This window comes from Osmerus eperlanus, chromosome 5 (genome assembly GCF_963692335.1).
Source record: "Osmerus eperlanus chromosome 5, fOsmEpe2.1, whole genome shotgun sequence".
In the NCBI taxonomy this organism is placed as follows: domain Eukaryota; kingdom Metazoa; phylum Chordata; class Actinopteri; order Osmeriformes; family Osmeridae; genus Osmerus; species Osmerus eperlanus.
Genome location: NC_085022.1, coordinates 1,411,203 through 1,427,392, shown reverse-complemented (window position 1 = coordinate 1,427,392; position 16,190 = coordinate 1,411,203). Strand labels below are relative to the sequence as shown.

At 44.3% G+C, this 16,190-nt stretch overlaps 2 protein-coding genes across 5 annotated transcripts; both read right to left on the bottom strand.

Annotated features, from left to right (window-relative positions):
• Positions 1–3,305: 3,305 nt before the first annotated feature.
• Positions 3,306–9,088, bottom strand: LOC134020732 (uncharacterized). The gene is made up of 4 exons (XM_062460941.1): positions 8,091–9,088; positions 7,883–7,963; positions 7,426–7,628; positions 3,306–6,267 (listed from the first exon to the last, which is right to left on the bottom strand). Exons 1-4 carry the CDS (start codon positions 8,176–8,178, stop codon positions 5,398–5,400), a joined length of 1,242 nt encoding a protein of 413 aa, XP_062316925.1. The 5' UTR covers positions 8,179–9,088; the 3' UTR covers positions 3,306–5,397.
• Positions 9,089–11,213: 2,125 nt separating this feature from the next.
• syt8 (synaptotagmin VIII) lies at positions 11,214–16,148 on the bottom strand. 4 transcript variants are annotated; one of them, XM_062460943.1, is made up of 9 exons: positions 15,104–16,147; positions 14,136–14,288; positions 13,544–13,710; positions 13,291–13,386; positions 12,959–13,126; positions 12,598–12,765; positions 12,286–12,403; positions 11,916–12,049; positions 11,214–11,805 (listed from the first exon to the last, which is right to left on the bottom strand). In XM_062460943.1, the coding sequence occupies exons 2-9, from the start codon at positions 14,260–14,262 to the stop codon at positions 11,569–11,571; spliced, it is 1,215 nt and encodes a 404-aa protein (XP_062316927.1). In that variant the 5' UTR covers positions 14,263–14,288; positions 15,104–16,147; the 3' UTR covers positions 11,214–11,568. The 4 variants fall into 4 exon arrangements, with proteins under 4 accessions (XP_062316927.1, XP_062316928.1, XP_062316926.1 ...); XM_062460944.1 differs by having other exon boundaries at positions 15,141–16,147; XM_062460942.1 differs by having other exon boundaries at positions 15,629–16,146.
• Positions 16,149–16,190: the final 42 nt, after the last annotated feature.

Below are 16,190 nucleotides of genomic sequence, written 5' to 3'. Positions count from 1 at the left end.
CTCAAGCAGCAACCCTGCTGCACATTAGCATGGAATGTCCCTATCCAATGCATTCATGCATGATTGTTCCTCTGAGGAGAAACTCGATACCCACACAAGCTTTTTGGCCGTGGAAAAGCATCACCTAAATAAAGATAGAGCTATGTGGGGCCGGCTGTTCTTCTTGGGTGGCTGTGTCATGGAAGGTTTGTGCTCTGGAAGATGATCAAAAACCTGATACCACCTCTATTAAGGCCCCTTGTGCCCTGGTGGCACATCTCTGACATGGCCGAGGCATTACCCCTCCCCTGAAATACAGGCTGGACAGATCGCCGGGGTCTCGCCAGGGTCTCGCCAGGGACTGGGGTTGCAGTAGTTAACACCCCTCCTCCTGTATGAATACAGGCTCTTCAGTGTGCCGGTAAGAACATACTGTCATGATCAGTTAACCCTCGTGCTGCCTTCGGGTCACATGACCCAAAGGTTCATAACGAACCATCATTGTGTTTACCCAATTTTACCCAATACAAAAACAAATAAAAATACTTTTCTTTTAACCTTCGCAATGTGGGGGGTCTGAGACAGCCCGACGGTTAAAAGAAAATGCTTCACTTTGTTTTTGTATGAGGTAAAGTTGTCGCAATACGACGGTGGGTCACAATGACTGATGGGTCAGAACGACCCGAGGAGAACACAAGGGTTAAACGTATTGTGAGGATCCTTTTGCTTCCCTGTGGGCTCAGACGCGGCTAGACTGAGAGCCTTGCAAAGCCCTGACTGAGAAAGCAATTTTTGTGGTAAAACAATGTTATGAGAACTTTTAAAATGTAGAAAAATATAAAAATTGTCACCAAAAAAACACAAAAGCAGAGGGATGGAATTAGGTTCAACAATATGACACATTATACATACAGGACTGATAGAAGTTAATTCCTGATCAAATAGTTTTCTCTTAATTAAAAAAGTCACAGAAAGATCCATCTTCAGGGCAATCAGACATTCGCATAATGTCATACAACATTATTCTTGCAGGTTAAAAGCGATAACACCTCGCCTCCGCGATACCAAGGTAATCTCCTGTCTTATCTAAGCAGATTCCCCAACATCCAGGTTGTGTGTTTGGCCGTGGCGCATGCCTTCCTGTCAGCACCCTGCAGACACAGGTCACACACCAGCTGCAGCAGGCTAGCCCTCAACTGGGACGTATTATTTACATCAAAATAGTTTGCGATGACATCAAGTTTCAACACATCCCTTCATCAGACAACAGAGATATCCCATCCTAAATTCAGATTTTACCAAACTTATAATTTTAACAAGATATCTCTCAAATTCAATTGTCTAAACTTCATGCAAAGAGGCTGAGGAATCTTTACAATCTCAAGTGAAGACTCAGATGTTTACAAAGACCCATATTACACACATTAAAAACAAGTGATGCATCAATATAACCAACACAGACTATCTTACAACTACACACCAGCAGCACTTTAGAAAGGAACAAAGTCACCGGGTAACAACTTAATCCACAAACCAAAGTAACACAGTGCAAATGAAAAACAAGCAGTTAACAATCAATTCTGTAAATCCAAGTAAGTCTTGAAATGAACCAGCAACATAGTAGGATGAAATAGGAGCAGTTCTCACCTAGACCAGGGAGCAGGCGATTTTGGCAGGAGGATGGGAGCAACTGGGCAGTGGCTTGCTGATGGCGTTAGAAGTAGGTATATATTGCATTCCCTGATGGCCACGGAAGACCCATCTTTCTCTTTATGGAAGTAGATTCACCCACAGACCAATAAGCTAGCAAGCACCTGAAATACTATATCTGACCCCCAACTCCCCCCATCTCCCTCTATTATAAATAACCCTCCCTTTCACATTGTGAATCTTATTTTTATGATTAGTCAAGGTCTTTAGTTGAGCTCCTTCTGGGCAGGAAGTGCTGCTGTGCTGCTTCCTTTCCAGGCTCACGCCTAAAAGCAGTCGGCATCCGATGCATTACAGCAAAGGAGGCGAGAATCAACTATATTAGTTAGACTTGCGTTTGAACAGGAGTAACTGCTGCTTAGTAGTAAAGGGCGATATGTGAACACGTTGAGTTTGAGTCTGTTTAAGTAGGTGTGACCCAGACCTGTAGGGACAGCTGCAGGAACACATGGTGCAGATGTAGTTGATGGAGGTTGAGGAGTTGCACAGTAAATAATGAGGTCCAGGGGTATGTTAGTGTACTGCTGTGGTAAAACAGCAGGAAATAAGTATCTGTTTATAGAATTGGTGCTTTTTTAGCAAACAATTGATGTTGGGAGGAGTTTCCTCCCTGAATATGGCAGGCTTTCCTAACTCCATCACTGATTAATCGGGGGAGACAGACAAATTAATTGTTAGTAATTGAGTTGAAGGATTAGGAAACATACACCTACTTAGCAAGTCAGGACACGGCTGTTTTAACCTCTCTATTACGAGGCATTCAGCTGCAGGGCTGGAATGGGCACAGGTGGGATTAAGCTATTAAATGACCGATGGCATGTAAATCTGCACTAAGCAGATAATCACTAATGCATCTGCCAGCTGAACATTCATGTCCTCAGACACATCCTTCAACGGAAAACGGGACAATCCTTCGAGGATTTATTATAGTAAAAAAAAATCACTCTGAATATTTTTATGAACTCTTTGTCAGCGGTCTTTTCTGTACACTATGAGATCATTGTATGACATTAGAATTTTTCAAATATATATAAAAATTATATTAAACCATAAAGTACTTCAACTCAAATTGGGGCAACCTTGATAAGTGGGACTCACCTTCAGAACGTTTATATTTGGACATTTTTAGGAAATCTGAGGTGACACTTAAAACTTCCTTGAAGCATACTTAATATGAATGTTCTTTTATTGAATCTTAATAAATGTCCCCAAAACTGAGCAGCAGGAGCAAGACCTCCCCGCAGGCTGTCAGGTCTACCTGCCTTAATGGAACACGATTCAGAACTCAAACGTTTGCATCCAATTAGGTTGACAGGAATTTATAAAGACAACTGTGAACTGCTTCAGGAATCCCCCCGGATGTTGCTATTGATAGTGTGAAACTTGGCAGAGGCCAACTAGGAAGTGGCTCGTGTTTCCAAACAGACGTACAGTACACTGGACATATAAACCACAGACATACAGTACACTGGACATATAAACCAAACAGACGTACAGTACACTGGACATATAAACCACACAGACGTACAGTACACTGGACATATAAACCAACACTACGTTGCTATGACTTTTTCTTTTTTTGAAGCATGGATGTTTTTTTGTGTATAGAGGATCTTTTATTTTTGTATTTGCAACTTTGCTTAATTTTCATGTAAACTGTTACCCCTTCCTTCCAAATGTGACAGGGTTGCAACATGGGGGAAACAGACCCCAGAATATCTAATATGATGGCAGCACTTCATAATAATAACCCTCACAGACCACTGATCTAATCAACAAACCAGACCACACACATCTTAGAGTTATGGAGATAATGTTTAGAATAATATGCATTTCCCTATCATATTTACACATAAAAATGCATCAGACTCTAAAAAACATGACACAGGAAATACATTGCTTCACATATTATAATTTCGTAATTATCCAGAAGATTATGGACCATTTAGAATTCACCTGAGAACAAGTTGTAACATGTTGAAACATCCAGAACACTTTTGGCCAAAATCATCTTTACTAGAACATAAATTCAGTTTTAAAGAGTAAAACGCTATAGTGGTTGCCTTAAGAAAAAAAAAAAAGTATTTTTCTGTCAAGGGAAACGATGGCCAAAGTAGTTAATAACAGAAGAAAACAAAATACCTCATAATCAACATGGATGATTGGTCACCACATTTTGCATTTGTAAAAATACAAGCACTATACAGCGACTTATCACCAACAGAAGTTACAGCATTAAACCAATTCACAGAAGAAGATTCTTTCGTAATATCATGACATCATGTGTCCTGATAAAACATTAATAGCATCAATAGGAAAGTGAACAAAAACGTTATCAATGCCCAACAACTGCATACAATGTGTGCAAGTGTCACTGTATCGTCACAAGACACCAACCCAAACCACAGCACCAAACCTCCAGCTTCCTTTCATATAGAATCACCACAGATTAACACAAATGTACTACAACCTGACAAGAAATATCTACATGGATGTTATTGAGAAGCTAAATTATTCCTCCTCTGTGACACTGCAACCACTCCGGAGGCTAAGAACTGAAACAACTAGACTAGATCACTATGTAATTAACTAGACTAGATCACTATGTAATTAACTAGACTAGATCACTATGTAATTAACTAGACTAGATCACTATGTAATTACCTAATTTAATGTAACACAATGTTATTACATTAATTGAAATCCAGAGGTCTTTGAGAAGTCATGTAAACTCAAAAAGTGATCCAACTGGCTAAAGCACTGTCCGCTCACTACAACCTACCAAACGGTGCATTTCTGGAGTCTTGTGAGTAGTGCAATTAGATCTGTTGCAGTATAACACATTGAATCGTTATTCAGCCTGATTCTAATACTGACTTTGTATTAAAAAAAAGGTACTGACCACCAGTTTCACTGCATACACCAAAGCTAAAATCACAAAGCCACAGTTTCCAAGCACCACTACGTCAAAAAAAGGTTAAAAGAATGTCACTTTGTTTAAGACAGTTTTCCTCACAGAGGGCAGCTATGATCTTCCAACTGGTTTCGTGACCATGGAAAATGTCTTGAGGATCCCATATTGTCCGTGTCTAAGATGGTAAGAGTAGAGGCTCCCATGTACAGCAACAGGTATCCATGTGCAAAGTCTCCCAGCATGTGGCCCCTCCAGTGCCCTCCACCCACCAGGAGACGGGCAGATTATCCAGTAACAAGTCCAGTCTTCTGTTGCCAGGCACCAGAAGCAGTTTGTAGCTTATTGGAATGACATCAATAGGTCTCCTGAGTCTTCCAAGCATTTCTGTTCATATTCGTAGTCCCCTGAAACCAAACCTGACCCATGGCTGCAAGATGAGCGGCCAAAGGCATCCTTTTTAGCTCACTTCTTGGAATCTAGAACATAATCATTTGACTTAGTTAAGCAGCTGTACACAGAACATCTTTTCTGTCTCCTCGTATGGAAATGGAGAGAAAAACTAAAGGAGATCCCAGATCACATTCACAGGCTGTTCAATGGCAACACCAGCAGCAATTCCATTTCACAACTTTTGTGATGCGGGTGTGACAACTACACCTGACTGGCTAGTCTAACGACAACATGTAAAGCTGCCCGTAGTTCACTCTAGAAAACCCCCCAAAACCAAAACCAATCAAATACCCGTACAATGAACCAAAAAAACAAAACCCAGATGATCAGAGTGTGTGAGCCCGTCAGGACCAGGCTACCCTCCGGGAGATGGCCTGCTTGAAGCCCTCAGGGTCCACGCTGCCCCCCGGCCTCAGAGCCCTCTCCAGGCTTACCAGCACGTCCTGGTGGCACTCTCGGATGTTCAGGGGGTACTTGGCTCTGAGCAGCTCGTAGGCGGTCAGAAGCCTCATGTTCTGCTTCACCATCAGGTACTGGATGATGCAGGCGGGCGCCAGAGAGTAGCCGTCACGGCAGTGCACCAGCACACGCTTCCTCTTCTCCGTGGACGCGTCGATGCAGCCGTTGATGTCGTCGAAGCAGCGCTGCTTGAGGGCGGGGCTCTCGCCCGGTGCGTCGGGGACCTGTGCTATGTCCACCTTGAGGCGGGACCAGCTGTGACGGGCCCCGCGGGAGCAGGTGCAGGGGATGAGGCTGAGGCAGGGGCTGGGGCACGGCTCTCCAGGCAGGCCGCTCATGTCGATGATGATGTCGATGTTGTTGCGGCACAGCGTGCGCCCGCTGTAGGCTGCGTTCAGGTTGCCCACGTAGATGTAGTCCGTCACCTTGGAGATGACGGGCTCGGTGTACTGGAAGTGCTCGGGGCCGCTGGGCTTGGGCTCCGGGGCGTCGGGGGTCCTGCCGCCCACGCCAGCCGGCCCGGTAGCCGCCCGGCGACTGTAGTTCCGCAGCTTCTTGGAGCCCGAGCGGGAGGGGGGGTTGGAGTCGGACTCAGAGCTGCTGTTCCAGGGAGGGGAGAACAGGGAGAAGCGACTGGAGGACTTGCTCTTGGTGAGGGTCTCCACCGGGCTGGGCAGGCCAGAGGCGCAGAACAGGGAGGCTCTCTCCAGGGAGCCGGTGCTGCTGGCGGCCCCGGCGCTGTGGGCCTGCTCCATCTGCAACACAGGACATCCACACTGTAGCTGCAGCAGCCCAGCACCCACACAGCACTGGCAGGAGGGGGCACGTGTCGTCATGTTTTGTCCACCAGCCAAATGGATAGTGGATGTTCAAATTTGACCAGCCACTCACTAGATTACCATTTTTTGGGGGTGGCGAGTGTAGAAAATCTACTAGACTCTCGTATATTTTAGCAGCATTTGGCTGGTGGATGCTTATCTTGTGCCCGGAGAGGAGACATTACATCTGTTTACGTTCCAAGCCATACGTTCCATTTTATTCATTTAGAAAACTGTTTTTTTTTTCAAAATGACATACAAATAGTGCATGTGGAACAGCGAATAAGGGGGCAGAGGCCCTAACAGCATTCAGGTGGTCAGAGTCACGGACGCTCTGTGTTAACCAGGCACAGTACCAGGTAACCTCATGTCAGCTACCAGGCATTATGCAACAATAACAGTCTCAGTTACAATATTATATACTGTAAAATAGCAAAAGACATATGAAGTCTCTTACGAGAGTGATCCAACAGGATCTCAGACAGAACACGTAAAGAAAACCCTCATTTGCAGGGTTTTACAGAAGTAATGTACTGCTAATGTATAGGGGAGGTACAGCTCAGTGGTAGAGCACTTAACTGCAGATCAAGAAGTCTCAGGTTCAAATCCCCGCTGCGATTTGCATTGGATATAAAGGGAGTGCCTGCAGTGCTAAATGAACACATTACCTGGTTACTTGGTTTACGGGGGTCAGATGGCTGAGTGGTTAGGGAATCGGGCTATTAATCGAAATGTGCCGGTTCGATTCCTGGTCGTGCAAAATGACGTGTCCTTGGGCAAGGCACTTCACCCTACTTGCCTCGGGGGGAATGTCCCTGTACTTACTGTAAGTCGCTCTGGATAAGAGCGTCTGCTAAATTACTAAATGTAAATGTACTTGTTCCTGGCTCTGGAACAGCTACTTGTGTTTTACTGCTGTTCTTGTCCTTATTTGTGACACTCTTAAATATTAGTTTATGCCTACTAAGTAGCTGTCGCTTGCCATGTCCCAAGAATGTCACTGTTCACAATGACCTTGCATTTAGACTGCCCGCTTGATACCTGAAACATGACTGTGTTTTAGGAGTTTTAATCAGTTTGACTGTCTGTTAGTACCTGAGCTTTGAGGTTGTTTTTCCACTCCTGAGTCTCCAGGGTCTTGAAGCGGCCATTGCTGTCGGAGGACACGGAGAGGCAGAGGGGCCGGTGGACGCGGGGGGGCAGCTGGGGGGTGAGGGCCGAGGGGGCCGAGGGGGCCAGGGGGGCCGAGCGGACGTCCTGCTGTTCGTTCCTACTCATCATCAGATTGGGACATGAGCCTGGCGCACGGAACCAGATCAACGGAAACACAACTGGATCAGCACGGTTACAGAGTAACAGACATCGCAGGAAAAACCAACTGCAGTACAGTAAATATGTATGCGGTTTGTTAAATTACATTATACTATCCCCATAACAGTAAATACTAAGGGCTAAAATGTAATCAAGTATTGCTTGTGGTTCTCAAGAGTTTAACTATGCTCTTAGGTATCTGTATTGTCTGTAACGGTGTATCCAGGAAGACGAGACTTACCAGTGGCACATTCTGAGCGATTTATGGACTGAATCTGCAAAGTGTGTATTTTGAATGTGTTGTAAAGATGCTTGGCAATACCTGCAATTCAAAGGACAAGGGCTTGTAATCTGAGACGTTATAGGTATTTTCATGCAACTTCAGTTAACTTTTAACACAGGTGACTGAGTTAGCAACATCAATCGCACAACGCAAATTTTAACGTTACCTGTTCTGCCATTCTGTTTGGAAAGCACCTTATTATCCAACAGTTTATGTGAAACTAGGTCTTTGTTCAATTTCTCCACGGTTTCCATGTTCTGCCTCCTGTTGACAGAGGCATGTCAAGCGTTCGGTGAGGTTGCCCGTCGTTTGTAATACAGGTCTCAGTGCTCCCGATGGCCATCATAGCTAGGTAGCTAATTAGCTAGCTACAGGCTTGTGTGCTTTCGAGTGTGCAGCCCGGTGCGGTAATCTAACGTCAGCTATCATTACAGCGCCCACTACCTGTGTCAGCGATTTATTTCGGAAGGTATCCCACACATCAAAAACAGAGGAATGACAACTCGTTCGTGGCCAGGACCTGCCAATACGTATGACTCATAATGTGCAGTTAGCTTGAAAGCTCGTCGCTGGCTTGTTGTCTATGTAGTTCATGCTACAATGCTAGGCTGGCTATCTTGCGAGATGGACAGCAAGCTACACACTACCAGTTAATGGATTGAGTCTTTAGACGCGTACTAATTGTGAATGAAGTCGGACTACATTTATAATAACGCTTGACAACGTTGCCAGATAATTCAGCATTTTCTTGAAATGTTGCTGAAATCTCCAAATGATACCTAGCTACCTAGCTGGTTAGCTACTACGTACTGCTCTTCCAGACAGAGCTGTCTTTGCTGCATTATAACTAACTAGCTAGCTGTCTGGCTTGCTAGTTTAATGGCGATCTGTTATCAAGTAACAGACCCAAACTTTTAAACCAGACCTGTGGAAACCCTCTCGGTAACACAGTAGAGTCCATAGCTGCTACTACTAGCTCCGCGACCGAAGGAGGAGCGTACTGTAGCACTAGCCCGGGCCATCCACTGGTCTCGCTCTGCAGCACTGTGAAGCGCACGTGAACGCATCTCCCCTCAACATCACGATGACCGGAATTGTGGTGAATGTGGTCTCTGGTTGTGTTCACCTCGCGTATTGTCGGCCAAAAAATGTTGTTTGCCTTTTAGAAAGCTTACAGTTCCTAAAATAATTGTTCTACACAAAATTTGTGAAGGAAAAAGAACAAAATCATGAATCAAGGAAAACTACTATTACATTCTGTTCATGTCACCAGTAAATTGGGTTTTCATCACACCGAGATAACACCGAGATAAGTTATCTTAGTTGCCCGTCTCATCCAAAATGGTTCAGTTGAATGCAACAAAGCATAAAATAATCACCATGAAGAGATACAAGACCACGTCACTTGTTTAGAAAGATCATAAAACTCACCTATGTTGATGGTGATAGATTATTGCAGGTACCAGGTAGGTATTTAGTATCTTCTCATTTCCTGGGATCACTGACTAAGCTCGTTGTAGGTTGCAGTATAAGCTACCCTACACAAGATGAGACAGGCTTTAATTGGACAGCTCAGTGCTGCCCCTGGAAACAAGTGTCAGATGATGCCACTGTGCTACTCAAACACAGAAGCTATTGACACATCTGGTGCCAGTGAAGTGACCCTCATATTATAATGTGTGTTAACAAAGGCCTACTTTTGCAATTCTTTTGAATATCTAATAATAGCATTTGAGGTATTTTAATACTCAAGGATGTCAGGTGCCATCCTGATTTTACATTTAGTCATTTAGCAGACGCTCTTATCCAGAGCGACTTACAGTAAGTACAGGGACATTCTCCCTGAGGCAAGTAGGGTGAAGTGCCTTGCCCAAGGACACACGTCATTATGCACGGCCGGGAATCGAACCAACAACCTTCTGATTAAAAGCCCAACTCCCTAACCGCTCAGCCATCTGACTCCCATAACGCTTCTTCACCGTCTGGGTAGAACATGCAGCTTTCTTCATAATTATTTCTTACTACCCTGCTACACTCACCAGCAAACCTAGCATGAGAAAACAATCCAAGAGATTAAAACAGATATTGGGATATAATGTTGTCTAGTGGACATTAATGCTAGGATATAAACACACTGGGTAAGTGGTGTCATTTACATCTCAAAGAGCCCAAGCTGCTTAGCTATTCATTTTCAGGTACAAGAAGTGCATCAGTAAGTCTGCCCAACAGCTGAAGATGTCCTGACCAGCCTGTTGCCAAGACAGTGGCCTTGTGGGGCTGTCCTCTCTGCCTCCTCTCCCCTGTCTCTGTCACTAACACCGGGCTGCTGAATGGGCTACCTGCTTAAAACGACATTTACCGTGAGCTGGAGACAGAGCCTGAGATTATGGATAACATTATGACAGTAGGACACAGCACAGACATCAGAATCTTTATTTGTATTCTAATGACTCTCTTACTGACTTTTTTGGTCTGGTTTCATGTATATAAATAATATTTTCTAAATAGCTCTTTCTGTATAGGGATGGTTTTGACTGGATGAAGCTGGTAAGGTTGCAGGGCCCCTGCCGGCTGTTTGAGCATCCTCCTGTGTTTCACCATAGGTCACCCAGTCGTTGCTGTGTCATGAGCCTGTTCAGAACAGGCTCCATAGCGTGAGGATCAGAGCAGGGTGAGTTCAAAGCACACTGAGTCATGACCTACGGTCCCTGGAGCCCTCACTGGGTCCTAAACCCCTCTGTTCATGGAACACACCTGAGCCTAGCCACTTCCCCCATCATGGAAGCAGTGCTCATGGACCCCAAATCTACTCTGTTCCTTTAGGACACTATAAATTAAAGTGCATTTGATAAAAGCTGCTTTACTTGCATGGCATCTTGTAATCTTACTGCTTTGTAAGCTACACAACATGAGCCTTTTGTAGAATGTCATTTAAAATGTATATTTAATAAGGCTGACGTAAGCAGCACCCCCTGAGAGTAATCTTTCCAGATAGGGCTCTTTCAGGATCCCAGCATCCTAATGAGGAGGTCTTGACGAGGCTGAATAGGTGCTGAAGTAGGGAAACCTGTTGTTGTTGTCAGTACCAGGAGGACTCATGCTAATTAGGTGAACAAGGTGCAGGCTTGTGTGTGTCGAGCTGACACTGCTGTGGTGGTTCTGATTCCCCGATGTTCCTGCTGTCGCAGGAGAGAGCAGAGCTGCTGTGGTGGTTCTGATTCCCCGATGTTCCTGCTGTGCTGAGCACACATCCCTTGAGATAGGTCAGGGAATGTGCAAATAGAATAAATTAAGAGCAGATTAATTTATTTCAAATCTTTAGGGGCAGTGTTATAAAAGTGCAGAAAGGGCATCTTCCTGACACCAATTTGAAAGGGAAGGTAAATGCAGGAAAATTGGGTATACAGTATGACTTCATTCAGGAGCCTTCTAATTCAGTGTCTGTACAATTAAAGCAGTATTCAGTAATAAAGGACTATAAAAAAGTGTTGTAATGGAAAAAGTATACTAAATTCAATCATTTCCAATATACAAAAACAGCTTGTTAATAACTCATTTGAAATGAAAACCTGGAAGCGTATATTATTTACATGTGCAGTATGGTATGTTAGCGTAAATAGTTGGCTACCGGTAACCGTTGTCTATTAACTCTTATCCATGAACGGGATCTTTATGGCGCGTTTGAGAGACAGGGTGCTGTCCACCTGCTGGGCTGACAGCAGCGTGTGCCACTGAGCCACGGGCCTGCGAGGGCTGGACAGCATGTCTGCCCAGTGTCTCAGCTGGTTCCCAGACGCGTCGCATCCCAGAAAGATCTTGCCGATAGCGTCATTTCGCGTCATCTTGTCGTAGTCCCATACGGCGATCACCAGATGAACCCTCTGGACAAACATCCGAGAACAGGACAGTTACTCTCATGCTGAACTTGTCAGACTTTGCACCAGTATGTCCGTGAACCTATTTTGGGTTCACTCAAACCTACTGTACTCACTTTGATTTGATTAAACGACACCTCAAAGTCAAAAGACTCGTTGAAGTAGGGATTCAGAGTGTTCTTCTTAACCGATGTCTTCTTTCTCTTCCACTTCTTCTTATCTAAAGTGAGCTGCACTTTCACGTAAGGATCTAAACACGGACAGGAAGGTTGTTTTGACAGGTTACTTTAACAAGTAGCTCCCCTAGGCCTATCAAAGGAGTTCTTCAGGTGATTTGCCCATACGCAGAATAAGAAAAATAAACGGTTATTTGAAAGGAACGCTAATTGATATTTTCTTAAATTATTTTTAACAAGCGATGAGCCTATCCTCTGTGGCATCAGTGTCACCAAGCAACCGCCTCGAAGAGGCAGGCTAAGAACTGACCTGATGACCCGCCTGGATCCATAGACTTCAGGTTTTTGGCCTCTAGGATGACAACAGTTAGCTTGCTGGCAGTGGGGACGTAGCGCAAGGAGAAACATATCTCTCCCAGGTTCTCGTTCTGTAATCATAAAAGCAGAAGAGCCATCCATATAGCCTATGACTTACAGTTATTGATGACAGCAGAAAATGTGTAGCCACAGTCTTACTTATATTAGTTTATAATACTATTTCAATTGGCAGCGTCAGAAAATCTTGGAAGAGTAGTGTTAAATTTCCGGTATATTCTTTTGAGAAAAAGATCAAGTTTCGAACATCAAACTTGGACGCTTCCGTCAGATCTCGCCATTCCTCGATGACGTGATTCCAGTCGACGGTGCTGAGCTGCAACCGGATCTCGCCTATGATGCAGTGTTTGGTGAACTTGTTGAAGTCAAAGACCTGCATGACTGCTGTGCACTCGTTCAGCTCTGCCATGGGGATCTGAGCATTAAATACGAGTCAGAAATTAGCAGTAATTACAGATGAACTGTACATTAAACTGAGTAAACCAAGCCAAACAGAAAATCAACAATTAGTCTGGTTCATTAAACAATTTGAGTAGTATTTATGTTATGTACGATGTATTGTAAAAGATGTGATAAATCAAAACACAACTAAATGAACTGAACAGTACCTTAAATGTGAAGAGTTCATTGAAAATTGGGTTTAGGGTTTTCCTAAAGACCTTGGTCTCGCATGTTTTGGACTTGGAGGGGCTGATGTAGACCTTGACATAAGGGTCAGAAGTCCCCCCCGTGTCCATGGCTTTCAACCCTCTAGCTTCTTTTATCCCCACAGTGAGCTGAAAGAGAACACGGTTGCTTCAGATACAGCTCCAGGCCAGCACACACGCACGAGGAACCAGACATTTACAAATGCAACGTTTGATAGAACAGCTGTGACGTTTTTGCCACTCCTGTGTTGTGTGTGATGAAGCCCCTCCACTACAGTGTCACCAGCCCTGACCTCGGACTGGGGTGAGTTGTATTCCAGGGAGTAGAGAAGCTGTCCTCTTGGTTCCTTGGTCGATCCGTAGACCGCCTCATCTGCCCCAGGCTGGACCTGCCCGTCAACAGGAGTTACTACTGTAACCAGCCAATCACACTCACTCCCCTAAGATCCCCAACCAAACACTTCATACAGTTTCTATCTAGACTACTCTTACAACACGATAAAACCCGTAGAATGTTCCTGCACATAGAGAACGTTACTCACTCACCAGTGCAGAGGTTGAGGTTTCCTTCAGGCCTTTCAGATCCATCTGCTTGTCTTTCTTCTTCTGTTTCTTTTTACTCTTGCAGCAGCATTTGGCACAGATACACAAAATACAGACCAGAAACAAGAAGAGGATCACGGCAGCTATTGTATAGATGGCCCATCTTGGCACTGCGACGGAGACAGAGAGAGTAAAGAACAAGTAGAGTTTCAAAAAAATACTTGTGCCTCACTATCGACCTGAGATCCAACACAGAAGTGCCTCGCTATGACACGCACGACAAGCATGAGGCAGCAGCAAAGCCGGGAGGATTAAGCAGAGATAAACTTGTAACAAGTGAAAATTGAGAGGGAAGAAATGTGCGCTTGACGTGGAATTAGATCTGATGGGATGGAACAGGTGCCCAGACGGTGCTCCATCACAGACAAAGTACCAGGGCGGAAAGAGGCAGGGGGAGGCAGAAGGGAGGCAGATGGAGGTAGAGAGAGCCAGACAGAGGCAGATGAAAGCAGTAAGAGGCAGACGGAGGCAGCCAGAGGCAGAACCCAGGCCAGAGGGTTTAGCGAGCTCAGTAAGAGGATGCTGGTGTACTCACAAGGGATTTTGTCCAGGAGTTGAGAAATAAAGTCAGGGATGATAGAGGTGGGAGCAGAGGTGCTGTTAGAGTGGGAGGCTGTGGTTGTGGGGATTCTGGCTTTAGTTGGGTGGGACTGGGGAGGCATGGTGAATGAGATGAGGTAGCAGATACCTAAAGCAGTGAGAGCAGAACATCAGAAACACAGTGCCGAGGAGAAGCCTCTAGCTCAGTCCTAAGGGCTCTTGGTTCCTGTCTTGACGGATGAAACTCGCACCATCGTCACTGCTGAGGTGGCCTGAACTGCAGCGCCCTCTGTTGGCCAAGGAGCGCACAGCGCACCCAAACATTCCTTCTCATTAAAAGAATCACAGATGTTTCATGTTTCAGAGTTGGATTAGAGAAGCCACAAGACAAGCTATCTCTTTATAAATCTCAGGTCCACTTCATCCCTTCCTCACTCCACACACACACTGCAAAACCGTTCATGCCTTAGCAGAGACAGGCCTACGCCAATGGCAAACAACTTGAGGGTGTGCTTACAGATACAGCACCTTACAACTGAGAGCATGATTCATCAACAGATCAAATTGTTTTCTACGGTTAAGAAACAGAAAAAAAACAGTTTTAAGATTATAGGCTGTAAAATACAAGCTGTAGGAAGCAGACCATGTCGAGTTAGAGTTTACTAACGTTTGGATGTGTCAACATTGTAAGCTTGAGACAAACTGAGTTCTACTATACACTGGCCCTGAAGCCCTGGAAGGGTTTTTAGTAGCTAAAGTAAGTAAGTATATGAGAGTAAAAGATCATCTGAAAAGTGTTATTTGAGAGATAAAAGCTTGCCTAAAAATGAAATGTGCCCTAATCTCTTATCAACAATGGACTAAAAAAGGTAAATCATGGATTGTAGGAACTATAAAACGTTCAAAAGTGTGAATAAAGTGTTCTAAAACGATGTTATCTAGCACAGAGAGAGAAAAACTCACTGTTAGGTTACAAGTGTATTCCAGATGGTATCCTTACTTGACGACTGTGTTGAATTAGTTCTTTACCCTTGAAATGATCTGGATAGCGGGAGTTCTACAGGATAACAACAAGTCACGGAAGGAAGTTCCTTCCCAGTCTAAGTAGCTGGGTCGGCCTTTAAACATACTGCTTTGTTTGATCATTAAGAGGAAACTGTCTGGTGGCAATATCCAGACAGCTACTAAACATCTATCTGACAGGCCATCTTACTTGATGCACCCTGTTCGTAGTCTACAACTGGGCCGCACGTTTTTTTGTGGGGTTTCAAGAAAATTGAGGATTGTGTGTCATTGTGCTCTTGTAAATGTTTGTCATAACGCCTGCTGGATTGGACACAACACAGGAACACACTGTAAAGAATCTGAATGACTACTAATACAACAAAGTGTACTTCTACATGTGCAGTTTAAGCTCAGAGTGAACTGGTTCTGTAACAGTGAGAAGTAAGTGATGGCAGAGAAAACAGTAGAGAAATGGATTCATACCTGACTACAAGATCCTGTATCAGAAAACCTTCTTTCTTGATTTGCTTGAAGTATTTTCCAATCATTTGTTATTTCTTGAGCCCATTCATGTGTTCAATCCATGTAGAGGACCGTACATCGTCTGGTGGGTTTCTGTGACGTGGTCTGTCATGAAAGCCCCACAGTCTTGCATGTCCTCTGAATGCTAACTTAGAGCACCACACCTCAAGTACACACAATGACACATTCTGTAAGAGTCCTTGTGTGCGTGTGTGTGACCAGGAGGTTTTAAGATGTGTGTGTGTTCACCTGTGCACACTGGAATGCACAAATACACCACCTGTGGATCTTAAACAAACATCTGTTTGTGTGTCAGCTACTGTATTTTGCAGCAAATAATACATCATCCTGGTGTGGCTAACTCTCCTGTTTCAGAAACATACGACTATTTAATTTACACAGAAATTACACAATAGAACCGGTTTAGTTACATCCCTATGTAAAATGATGTTCCCCATCAGCCAATTGCATGTGCTGCTTATCTTATGGAGACCAATATGGCAAAAAAAAGGCTAATTAATTT